A 12,774-nucleotide genomic window follows, 5' to 3' on the forward strand; every position below is an offset into this window, starting at 1 on the left:
TTGCTATCGGTTAGTGATTCTGGACAATTACATTTTGCAGGTGTTATTCAGACCGCATGCCTTCTGGACCGTGAAGCCGTGCCACACTATTGGCTGACAGTTTATGCAAAAGATCTGGGCACTGTACCACTGGTATCGTGGACCGAGGTCTACATTGAAGTTTTGGATATTAATGACAATCCTCCTGAGCTGTCCCAGCCTGTCTACTTTGGCTCAGTGCAAGAGAATTTGCCAAAGGACAAATCTGTGCTAAAAGTATCTGCCACAGACATGGACAAGTCCTCTGAGGGGAAGCTAGCTTTCCAGATCCTTGATTCTCAGCGTGTATATTTCACCATTGACGCAAAAACAGGTAAACGCCATACTTTTTAAACTCCATGATTTATCAGAAAGTACTTGATCATCAATTTTGGCTTTTAGGAATAATGAAACAGTGCAAGTTGTAAAAATGGTGATTCATGATTGATTAAACGTGTCTAAACACATGATTTATATAAGGGTGGTACAGTATGCCTCGTGAAGGGCACAATGAATAGGACCTCTAATTACTGTGATCAGTGTGTGTCATTTCATGTCAAGGGTGAGGACAGTTGTTAAGCAGGCACACAGAGTCACACAAACCACAACACCTCTGACCCTTTTTGCAGCTCAACCTAGCCTTTGAACACCAGATATGAAAATTAGAACCATATTAACCAGCGTTGCAAGCTTGCACTTGTCTTTACTAAGTCTTGTCTCTTTGTTGTTTCATCTGCCCCACCTTGAGCTAATACACAAGGATTACAGAGAAGGCAGGGGGGTAGGTTGTATTATGTGAAGGATCTACTTCACTGAAATGTTCAATTGTAGATGTTTTAGACTGGCCAAAAAAATTGACATGTTTGCATTTCCTTTGTTAAAGTGCTAGCGGGTTTGGCTGGAAGCTTGAGGTGAAAACTTCTTTCAAAAACCCAACTGGTGTGAAGCATTACTTTTAAGAGATCTCTATGAATATTGTATGCATGTACAGTACTGTATAGTCCAGGAGGATCTAGGAGAATGCTAAATGAATATAAAGATCAGGAGATCTTGCTCTTGGGGTGGTGACAGCAAAAAAAAAATCACACTTCAATGTGGTTTATCCTGCTTCCCTCAGGGCTAAAGAGACTAGAGTTCTCTGGAGTGTTTTTTTCTTTTTTTTTTTTTTGTCAGGACAGGACAAAACAGGACGGCCTGAGATGACTAATCACTAGAATGAACACTGTGACTAAGCTAACCGCCTTAACAGCTTAGCACCACTAAACCATAGCATTTATCGAATATGAACACTTTCTAGTGAGTATGTAGGCAAGACAAATATTTGACAAATTGTGGGTTGGGAACAGAGTTTACATTATCAAAAGCCAAATGCTCTAGGGGAGATTAAGACTTGAGAATAGAGACAAAAATGGTTGCTTTGTAATATTTTGAATGCTAAAAGGGCTAAAGATGTGTTTTTAATCCATGCATTTGCCTATTGTCCCATGCACGATAGGGAAATCTTTCCACAGGTGGGCATTAATGCCAAAACCACACTTTCAGGATTACTTGCCTAGATACAGGCTGTCATAAAAGCTCAGCAGGGTTTGTTTTGAGAGCTGCACAAGTAGATAGACACTGTGGGTCCCTGCCAGCCCTCGTCTACTGAAATGACACTCTTAAGTGTTTATTGCAGTGGTGGTAAACCACTATCACTGGTGCATTTTGGCCACCCTTAGCCTAAAATCAACTGTTGAGTAGCGGAGCACACTTAACCAAGCTTAACACCCGGTTTCTGTCTGAAAACCTCTTGTACTAATTCACAACACTTCAGTGGCTCTTAAGCCGTGGCTCATTTTCTGTCAGTTTCTTGGCAACTGGGAAGTCTGGTCTTTTGGTCTACGTCAGCGATGGCTAAATCCTCACTGACATGAACATGAAAAATAACCGTTGTTCCCACGGCTTGTATACCACAGGTTGACCTAGTATAAACAGTGAACAAAACAAATAAAGCTTAAAAAAAAAACAAAGCTGTGGGAAGGGAAAGTAAAACGGGCAGCCTGGGGTGAACGAACAGGTGTGCCATCCATCTGAAGCTGGTGGCATTGATCAGCCTGTCTGTTCTTCCTCTATGTTTGTTTAGGTGTGATAAGCACCCGTGTTCCCCTGGACCGGGAGCAAAAAGCAGAGCATATCATTGAGGTAGGTTCACTTACTTCCTTCTGTTTACTTACTTCCTTCTGTCATGAACCTCAGGCCTGAGCCTTTCTCTGGTTGATTGCTGAGAACATGCTGCTGTTTTGTATCCCCCCACCCCGTGTAACATATAAAGGAGAAATTTTTGAAGAATCTTCGTCTTTGCCGTACAGCAATTCACAGTGTCCATGAGCTCCAAAAGGACAAAAAAGCATGATCAATATATGCATGACTTATTTTAAGTCTTCTGAATCCAAGCCAAGTTTAGAGTCCTGAACAGACAGAAATGTAAAATGATTCACTCATAATCATCTCCTCTAGTGTGATGTTAACTTCAGATCCATTGTCACCATATCATTGAGAATGTTGCACTGTTGATCAGACAACCGGATCTGTCCGATCTGTGAATGAATCACTCTTGTGAGCCAGTTCTTTTAAACAAACTGGTTGATCTGGTTCACAAATCTTGCATGATCAATTTTTAATCATTTGATATGTTGTTGTATAGAAAGGACATGCAAGATTCACTCTAAATATGTCCAATAAAAAGTAACAGCATTTAATTTTGAATGAAGTACATGAAGCACGAAGGAGTTAATCATTTAAGGGGTGATTTTGAAAATATATATTTTTTTCATCCATAAAAAAAGTCAAATTTCATTTTTGATGAAAATTCACATTTGAATCACATAGTGAGTACACTTCATTTTAAAACAGTTACAGTTTCATGAAGTATTTATAAGGAGCTATTTAAATTTTTTGCTTTAAAGTTATGCTGAGAGAAAGTAAACTGGATATGAAATTTGTGGCTATGGTTGCAGTGAATGCTAATATAAAGAATATTGCAGTTGTAATATTTTATATTTAGAGTTTTGTATTATTCATTATTAAATATCTTTGTTTTTAATATTTATTTAATGTTTAATTAAAATTTAGTTTAGTGAACCTAAGAGCCAGTTTAATTCGTTTCTGTCTTGTGTTTGATTAACTACTGTGTCTCACAGTGTTACCTAAAATTATTTCAACATTTTTAAATGTTACAAAGTGTTACATGCTCTGTGGAACAGCTGTTTATTTAAAGACAAATGTGGTTTTGCTTTGTGCACATGATGTTCATGATGTTTCCCTCACCTGCTGTTGTTTAGGTCATGGTTTCAGATGAAGGGGCACCTCCATTAAGCTCCACTGCAACTGTAATCATTGAAGTCCTGGATGAGAATGATAACAGCCCTCAGTTCAGCCATAAGCTCTTCCAGGTAAAACTCCTTGAGAGGCAGAGCACGGCTGAGCCTCAGGAGATCTACAGGATGGTGGCCCGTGATGATGATGTGGGGCCCAACGGTATGGTCACGTACAGTTTGGAAGACGGCAGTGATGCTCGGTTTGATATTCATCCTGAGACCGGGGTGGTGACAGCTAGAGGAGAGTTTGTTCAGGGCATCTACAGTATTCTGACGGTATGGATACAAACAAGGGTTGTGGACTTTTAGATTGACAGGGAATCTGTGTGATTTACAATGCTAGAATTGGGTTCAGAACAATTTGAATCAGGATATTTTTATAATGTTTTTTTAATACTTCCAGTAAGCTATTAGAAAATAAATATTTTGGTTTTGTCATATTGTTTTTTACTCATCCGAATCACCGTACTATTGCAAATTTGGGGCGAAAACATGTGGTGTCATTTTTTTTATTTATTTATTTATTTTTTTACTACAGGTCATAAGTTTGGAATAATTAAGATTTTAATCTTAAGTCTCTGTTGCTCACTAATGCTGCATTTATTTGATCAAAATACAGTGAAACCGTAATAATGTGAACTATTATTATAATTTAAAGGAACTGATTTCTATTTAAATATATTTTAAAACAATGTTTATCTCTGTGGTGACAAAACTGAATTTTCAGCATCATTACTCCTGTCTTCAGTGTCACATAATCTTTCATAAATTATTCTGTATAACAGTTTCCACAAACATTTTAAGTAGAACAACTGTTTTCAACATCGCTAATAATAAGAAATGATTCTCGAGCAGCAGATCAGCATATTTGAATGATGATGCTGAAAATTCAGCTTTACCGTCATAGGAGTAAATTAAATTTTAAAATAGATTCAAATCAAAAACAAATATTTTAAATTGTAATAATATTTCACAATATTATTGTGCTTGCAGTATTTATTTATTTTAAATAAACAGCATTAAGCATAAAAGTTCAAAAACATTTAAATACATTAATTATTCAGAACTTTTTACCAGCAGTGCAAATGATTCACAATTCAATAGTCGTATTTCAAAAATGATGCATATGAATCTGCAGTGATTTTAAGCAAAATATTCTGAAAACAAGTCGTTATAATGCTACTAAAACATTCAACAAGCATAAACAAAATATATCATTATATATTCCATAAAATATTGGCGATAAAAAAGTACAAAATACACTTTTTTATCTTAATTTTCTCCTTCGCTATCATAGATTCAAGCAACAGACCATGGCAACCCTCCAAGAATGTCTAAGACCCGTCTGCATGTTGAATGGCTGCCCCAACCTGAGCCCAGCTCCGATGTGTTGGCTTTTGATGAGCCCCCCTTCAACTATGTGGTGATGGAGACAGATCCTGTCACAGACATGGTGGGAATCATCCGAACAGAGATCCCGAAGAACTTACTCTTGTTTGACATCATCGGTAAGCAGCTCTCTATCATTTACCATTGCTCTTTACAATAAATAAACTTAAACAAGATTTTTCTTACCCCACTGTCAAATAGTTGTATCGTAATTTTAAGCATAAATATAACAACATTTAATGAGGTATGTTAAAAACAAAGAGTGTGTGGTCATGTTTTATAAAATAGCTATGCAAAAAGAAAGAAAAACTAATTGTATAAGAGTCAAAGAGTAAAGAAGGTGTGTGGTACAGTACTGCATGTAGGGGGTCTGGTGTCACTGTGATGCTATAGCGTCCCTGTCTGTGATGAGATCTGTGCCAGGAGGCTGATCATAGCAGTGACACATTTCTTCAGATGACAAGCCAGAGCACCAGAGGAGCTGCCTTCCTCACAGCTCTGCCATCAGTCTCTCTGTGGCCGTGCAAGCAGCACATATTCGCCTGCAGTTAAGGGCTGAACCTGACCTTCACTATGCTCCCGCATTCTTACCTTCAGCCCTGCAGACTCACTCCGAGACAAATGAGCTTCTGTGGAAATAAATCACAAGCATTTGTAGTAGGGAGGGAAAATGAATCGCATGGTAGAAAGTTCACCTGTTGGCTACAGATCTAGTTTAATCTCAGCATGGATCTGATATTAGGACAGCGAGGCCCGCGTTCATTTACATTCATTATCTTACTCTTAGATACAAACACATTATATTTTAAACAGAAGACTGTGGTCTCTTTTTGATTAAAAAGACTTTTGGAAATGGGAACCAGTGTCATACATTTCAAATAACTTAAGTACGTTGCTCTTTATTTAATGTTATTCACCTTTAGCTTTAAATTATGAATTTTAATTTGATTCTGTAAACCCTACACCTGTTTAATTTGGAAGAAAATAAAATACTGTAATAAGTTATGGATTATTTCTTTGCATGTCTGAATTAGCAGTGCACAGTTGATTTGTTAACTGAAACATTAAATATTCTATAATGGTTTTATGATGGACTTCAAAGGATAATTTATATTAAAAGCAATAATTTACATAGCAGGAAAAATATTCATATTTGATGGGAATATAAGATTATAGAGAATATAAGGTCTGAATCTTGTGCAGTGTTGGTAAGAAGTTGCATGATTGCATAAAATCATCTCTAGTGTGCTTAACTTTAAACATAACCCTGACTTTTCATCATTTAGTTTGAAGGTGTTGTTTCACTGTAGAAGCTTTTTCAACCCTCGAGAAGCCAATTATGTATTAATTAAAAGAAAAAGAAACAATCAGACAGCTTTTCTTCAGAATATATCTCAACCAAGGCCAGTATTAGATATGGTTGATCTTCAGGAAAGAGATAAATCCAGTTGAGGACTGCTTTGTAAAGTTTGGAAGTAAACATAAATCAGGACCAGAAGGCCTTCAATAGGTGGAATTTTTAATAAACACCATCTGTTAAAGCAAGCATGAATTTACCTCCACTGAGTAAGACGTCTGGTCTTTTTATACATGTGCCAAATGTTTTCCCTTAAACAATAGTGTTGATCTGAACAGTGTCACAGGAGTGCCCTTGCTTTCTGTCATTATTGTACCAGGATGGGCATAACACCAAAGTCTCATGTGGGCGTTACAGAGCAATTGTGTGACTGCTTCCCATATTCTGAAATGTGAAATCTACCGTATGCTGGTGCTTTTCATCAAGGCTTTTTTTTTAGTTGCTACTCATGTACTTATTTTGCTCATGCAAGATTTAGAGGATTGTACATTTATTATAATTCACCTTAATTTTACTGTCACAACACTTCATGTTACTCTGCACTAAAGTAATGCATACAGGTTCACCCAAAAAGGTTCACTCAGAGGTGTTGATGGTAAACCATGAGATGTGTGAAACATGTTATTCTAGCCCAGTGGTTTTCTAACATGGCAGATTTTACTTTGGACATTGAGTGCTGACCCAAAACACAACCAAAATTGTACAAAAACAACAGTTCCCTTAAAATCAAAGCATTATAATGCATTAATCTTCAAAATATTAATATAATATTGAATTAGAATATGAATTAATATTAATCTTAGCTGTCAGTAATTCTCACAATGGCTCAAAGCAAGTATATGAACCTAAATGAAGCTATGTGGTTACATACATTTATAATCAAAAGCACTAGTCTGTATACAAACATTGTAATAAGTTATTATTTTTATGGATTATTGTAATGTATTATCGAAATGCATACAATTAAATATTATTTTTGGAATATTAGTTTAAAACACATAAACAATGGTTAATTGACCAGCTGGAGAAGTGCCAAATGATTATACAACATAAAGTTTGATTGGATGAACGCCCTTTGATGAATAAAATATGTAGGAAGTGTTTTTAACTTCCTTTTAAAGTTGACCAACCTTTTTTGTGGTTGCATTTGTGTGGTTTGTTTAGATAAAACCTCTGACCAATAGGTTGAGAACCACTGATCTAACCAATAGGTAATTTTGTATCTCAGGTGGTAATGAAAATCAGGACTTCTACATTGAGAAGAACACAGGGAGCATTGTGAAAGCTAGACGTCTGGATGCCGGCAGAAAATCTCATTACAACTTAACAGTCAGAGTCACAGATGGATTTCAGGCCATAACCACTCAGGTATGAGCACACATTCCAAATCCATCACATGTTGAGTGCCGAGTCAATAAATTCATAGCTTGCACCTCTGCAAATGGAATGTGATATGAAAGACTTACCATTGTCATCAGGTCAGCATTTTAATATGTCTCACTTTAAGCCAGTGGACAGCTGACAGAGTAGTGGTTTGTCTTTCTTTTCTTAGGCCTACATTCAAGTAGTGGATATAAATGAGCATCGGCCCATGTTCTTGAAGAGCCTCTATGAGGTGAGAGTGCCAGAAGATACATCTCCATGGAAGGAGATCCTTCACATCAGTGCCCATGATGCAGATGCCAACAGTGGACTCTATTACTCCATCCACAGCAGCCTTAACCCAGACAGCCTCAAGTACTTTCACCTGGACCAAAGGAGCGGTGTGCTTGTCATGAAAGAGGAGCTAGACTACGAGACCATCTCCACTCATACTCTGATTGTGATGGTAAAGAGACACTTGACTTGAATCAACTAGACTCTCGTCTCAAAGTCTTATGTAAATAGTAGCCAGTGCAATCTGTGACAATTAAGGACAAGCTTTGATTAAATGGAAATGAAAACTTTGAAAACATGAAAATTTTTTCCTGTTAAATCATACTTGAATTCAGTTAACTATCTCGTGTCCCTCACATAATGATATAGTCAGAGCACAGGGAAGACCATACATTTACATTCCTGAAAAAGTCCTGACCTCAATTTAGTACCTAAAAAGGATAAAGACCCATCAGTGGTCAAAGGTTATCTTCCTGGCTCTTGTGCCACACATACACTGACCCATGTACTTTATCATTCCAGGTACGAGATGAGAAGATCCCAATAAAAAAGAACTTTGCAAAGGTTGTTGTGCATGTAGAAGACTGTAATGACCACAACCCATCGTTTCTGATTACTCATTATGAGGGTACCATAAGTAATCTTGCACTCACTGGCACTGAAGTGCTAAGAGTCAAAGCCCTGGATAAGGACACAGGGAGCAATGCGGAGATTGTTTATTCCTTCCACTCTGGTAAGACATTTGCCTGGAGCACTGTTACCTTTGCTTTTTAGCAACTTTTCTTAAGCATTCATTGAAAACGCAAATATAAATTAACAAAGTCTTGCTTTAATACTTAATTTTAGTGTGGGATTTATAAATACTCTTGGGTGGCAATTAAAAAATGGTAATCATATTTAATCTGTTTTTGACATTTAACACAAAATTCTCTTTTTCATCCAGGGGGGAATGTGGATAGTGCCTTTGAAATCGACCAGGATACAGGAAGCATTCGTGTGTCTGATGCATTAGACAAACATCCGCAGGAGCAGTATCACCTCACAGTAAAAGCCACAGATCAGGGCTTTCCCCAGCGCAGTGCCCTTTGCCCTGTTACCATCACTGTAAAGCTGTCTGAATTCACACCACCCAAGTTCTCCTCCGAAGAATACATCACTGAGATAAGTGAGGCTGTGCCTCCTGGCTCCCCTGCACTGTCTGTCTCCGCCAGCTGCCCGTCCTCAGTGCTGTACAGGATCAATGACGGCGACCCCAATGGGACGTTCCACATCAACATAAACTCTGGACACTTGTCTGTCCAAAACGCACTTGATTTTGAGCAACACTCCTCCTACCGTCTGACAATAAGAGCTATAAATACAGCTGGAGTCTCATCTGATGCAGTGGTTTACATTTATGTGATAGATGAAAATGACAACGGCCCTGTTTTCCATCAGGACACTTATTATGGGCAAATCAGTGAGTCTGCACCCATGAACAGCATGGTAACTGGGGAGAACAACACGCCGTTAGTGATTAAGGCATCAGATGCAGACAAAGACACAAATGCTCTTCTGATCTTCCAAATCCTTGAACCTGCTGCTCAGAAGGTGTTTAACATAGATCCAAGCATGGGTACCATCTCCTTGAAGTCTATGATTGACTTTGAGGCAACACCTGACTTTTTCTTCAGTGTTCAGGTGTGGGATTCTGGTGAGCCACCGCTAAGTGCATCCAAACCATGCAGAGTAAACATTCGTGTCCTGGACATTAATGATTGTCCTCCCAAATTTGCTTTACCTGTATACGAAACTGCCCTCACCTTACCGGTTTTTGAAGACATGGATGTCATCCAAGTGACAGCTCACGATGCAGATTCAGCAGTGGCCTACATGATTTCAGAGAGTACTAATAAAAATGCTTTTAAAATAGACCAGTCCACTGGAATCATCTCAGTGAATGATTCGTCTGAACTGCAGTTCCATAATGAGTTAAAGATCACAGCCTCAGATGGGTTATATAAAGACACTACCATAGTGAAATTCAATATCACCAATGCAACAAAGACTAGTCTGAAGTTCGAGGACAGGATGTATGTGGCCACTGTTCTGGAGAACAGTACGTTTATTAAAATTTTAGCCGTTCTGAAAACAACAGGTAGCTACCTGAACGAGCCCTTGCAGTACACCGTCTTGAATCCACATGGGAAGTTTGCAGTGGTTCCATCGTCTGGAGTCCTGCAGACCACCGGCGTTCCATTTGACCGGGAGGTATGGGATAAGTATGATGTCGCTGTGGAGGTCCGAGACATGAGGCATCCACCACGTGTGGATATTACTCATGTTAAGGTCTATATAGATGATATAAATGACAATGCCCCAGAAATATCGAATTTGCCTCATTCACTGATGATATCAGATGAAACTGAACCAGGGGATGTTCTCTTTCAAGTGCTAGCGACCGACAATGACTCTGGTGAGAATGGATCTATACTATTTTCACTGGAGGATGATTTCGGTCTCTTCAGAATTGACCGTTATCTTGGAGATGTGTCGTTACTAAGACCTTTAGATTTTGAGTCTGTGAATAAATATGTTCTCACTGTACTGGTGTCAGATGAGGGGGAGCCGAGTCTGTCAGCAGCTGGGACACTGTACGTCCAAGTGCAAAATCGTTCTCATCCGATATTTCAAAGCCTGTACTACCCATTGAAATTACCTGAGAATATTAAGCCATTAACAACAATCCTGCATGTGCAAGCAAGAAATCCTGAAGGATACCGCCTTATCTACAATCTAGAGGAAGACAATGCCTCTAGGTTTTTTAACATTGATTTCAAAACAGGGGTCTTAAGTGTCACTGATTTCCTAGACTTTGAGACTCAAACAAAGCATATTTTGACTGTTCGTGCCACAGATTCGGTGACTGGTACCTTTGCCGAAGCCAAAGTAGAGATTGATGTGGAAGATATAAACGACAATGCCCCTGTCTTTCAGAGTCTGTCTTATGTAACAGATATGTCTGAAGGCCTTCCAATAGGCACATCTGTTTTACAAGTCTCAGCTGTTGACAATGATTCAGGCAGAAATTCAGATATAACTTACCAGTTGGTTGACAAGGAAAATGAATTTTTTGAAATTGACCCACTAAGTGGGATTTTGGTGACATCGCAAGTATTGGACTACGAAACCACACAACAGTTCACTCTGAAAGTTAAAGTCACAGATAAAGGTGCACCACCTCTCAGCGGTGAGGCTCAAATCATCGTGAACGTCATAGATGTCAATGATAACCCTCCAGATTTTAATGAGCCATCTTATCGGGCCTCTCTTGATGAAAAGGCCACTTGTGGCCACATCGTTATCAAAGTTCAGGCTTTAGACCCCGATAGTAAGGATGACCTCCAATATAAGATCCTTTCAGGGAATGAAGGCAGATATTTCTCTATTAATGAATCATCTGGACTCATATCATTCTCAAATGTGTGCAAGAGAAACCTGGATCCATTTTATAACCTCACCGTTGCAGTTTCCGATGGTGTGTTTCAGAAAACTGCCCCGGTTAACATTGACATGACAAATGGCAACAAGCACAGCCCCTATTTTAGCCAGAACATTTACGAGGCAGATCTGGCAGAGAATTCAGAAGTGGGAACTCGTGTGATCCGACTGGCTGCTATTGACCCGGACGATGGTCCATATGGCAGTGTTGATTACACCATCATTAACAAGCTTGCTGATGAGAAGTTCTCTATCAGTGAAGAAGGACAAATTGTGACTTCTCAGTCTTTGGACAGAGAAAATCCATCGCAACGAGTGATCGCAATTAAGGTCATGGCTAAGGACGGAGGAGGAAGAGTGGGGTTTTGCACTGTAAAGATTATTCTAACAGATGAGAATGATAATGCCCCTCAGTTTAAAGCCTCGGAGTATCAGGTTTCCATTCAATCAACGGTGAACAAAGGCTCGCCGGTTATACAGATAATGGCTTATGACGCAGATGAAGGCAAAAACGCTGACGTCACTTACACAGTAGACGAAGCTGAAGAGGTTACGGAAGATATTATTGAGGTCAACCCTTTTACCGGAGTGGTCAGTGTCAAAGAGAGTCTGGTTGGTTTGGAGAATAAAATTTTCAGCTTCAAAATTAAGGCTCGAGATGGAGGCATTCCCTTTTACAACTCCTCTGTGCCGGTACAGGTCAAGGTGGTCCCACCGGAGGTCACTCTACCCCAGTTTACTGAGCCACTGTACTCGTTCTCAGCATCTGAGGACCTCCCTATTGGATATGAGATAGGCACAGTCAAGGCTGACACTGACATGCCACTGATATACAGTTTGGTGAATGGCAACACTATAGACAGCAACAAAGAACATGTTTTCGCTGTTGACAAAGATAGCGGTACTCTTGTAATGCAGAAGAACATTGACCATGAAAAAACCAAGACATACAAGATTGACGTGATCGCTCAAGGAAATCACAATGGCACCGATGTAGCATCTCTTGTATCTGTTCACATAGAGGTTCAAGATGTTAATGACAATCAACCTGTGTTCGAAGCTGACCCCTATGAGGCCTTCCTGGCTGAGAATTTGCCCCCTGGCACCACAGTCATTCAAGTGACAGCTAATGATGCAGATACAAACATCAATGGAGAAGTCTCATATACGCTTGAACCGGACTCAGATGATATTGGTGACATGTTTGCCATTGATTCACAAACTGGCTGGATTACTACCTTAAAGAAGGCTGATTCTGAGACCAAACAGCATTATAGGTTCTATGTTGTGGCCACTGATCATGGTGACACTGTCAAATTATCCTCTTCAGTACTAGTTGAGGTTACTATCACAGATGAAAATGATAACCCACCTCAGTTTACAGAGGAACTGTACCAAGGGTCCATCCTTGAGAACAGCAGGCCTGGAGAAACCATTGTAACTCTGACTACTGCTGATAAAGATGTGTCTGCAGAAAACAGAGAGATTGTATGTTATATAACAGGTATGCAAAGTCAC

General features: G+C 39.1%; 1 protein-coding gene across 2 annotated transcripts in view; it reads left to right on the plus strand.

Annotated features, from left to right (window-relative positions):
• LOC109062480 (protocadherin Fat 2-like) overlaps positions 1-12,774 on the plus strand; it is a 46,896-nt gene that overhangs the window by 7,242 nt on the left and 26,880 nt on the right. For both annotated transcript variants that reach the window (XM_042770354.1, XM_042770355.1), the window contains exons 3-10: positions 41-352; positions 2,141-2,199; positions 3,339-3,650; positions 4,672-4,882; positions 7,349-7,488; positions 7,673-7,948; positions 8,299-8,509; positions 8,720-12,760. In XM_042770354.1, the coding sequence (XP_042626288.1) occupies positions 41-352; positions 2,141-2,199; positions 3,339-3,650; positions 4,672-4,882; positions 7,349-7,488; positions 7,673-7,948; positions 8,299-8,509; positions 8,720-12,760 (5,562 nt within the window). The remainder of the gene's footprint in view (positions 1-40; positions 353-2,140; positions 2,200-3,338; positions 3,651-4,671; positions 4,883-7,348; positions 7,489-7,672; positions 7,949-8,298; positions 8,510-8,719; positions 12,761-12,774) is intronic.

The sequence above is a fragment of the Cyprinus carpio genome, chromosome A14 (genome assembly GCF_018340385.1).
Source record: "Cyprinus carpio isolate SPL01 chromosome A14, ASM1834038v1, whole genome shotgun sequence".
Taxonomy (NCBI): Eukaryota; Metazoa; Chordata; class Actinopteri; order Cypriniformes; family Cyprinidae; genus Cyprinus; species Cyprinus carpio.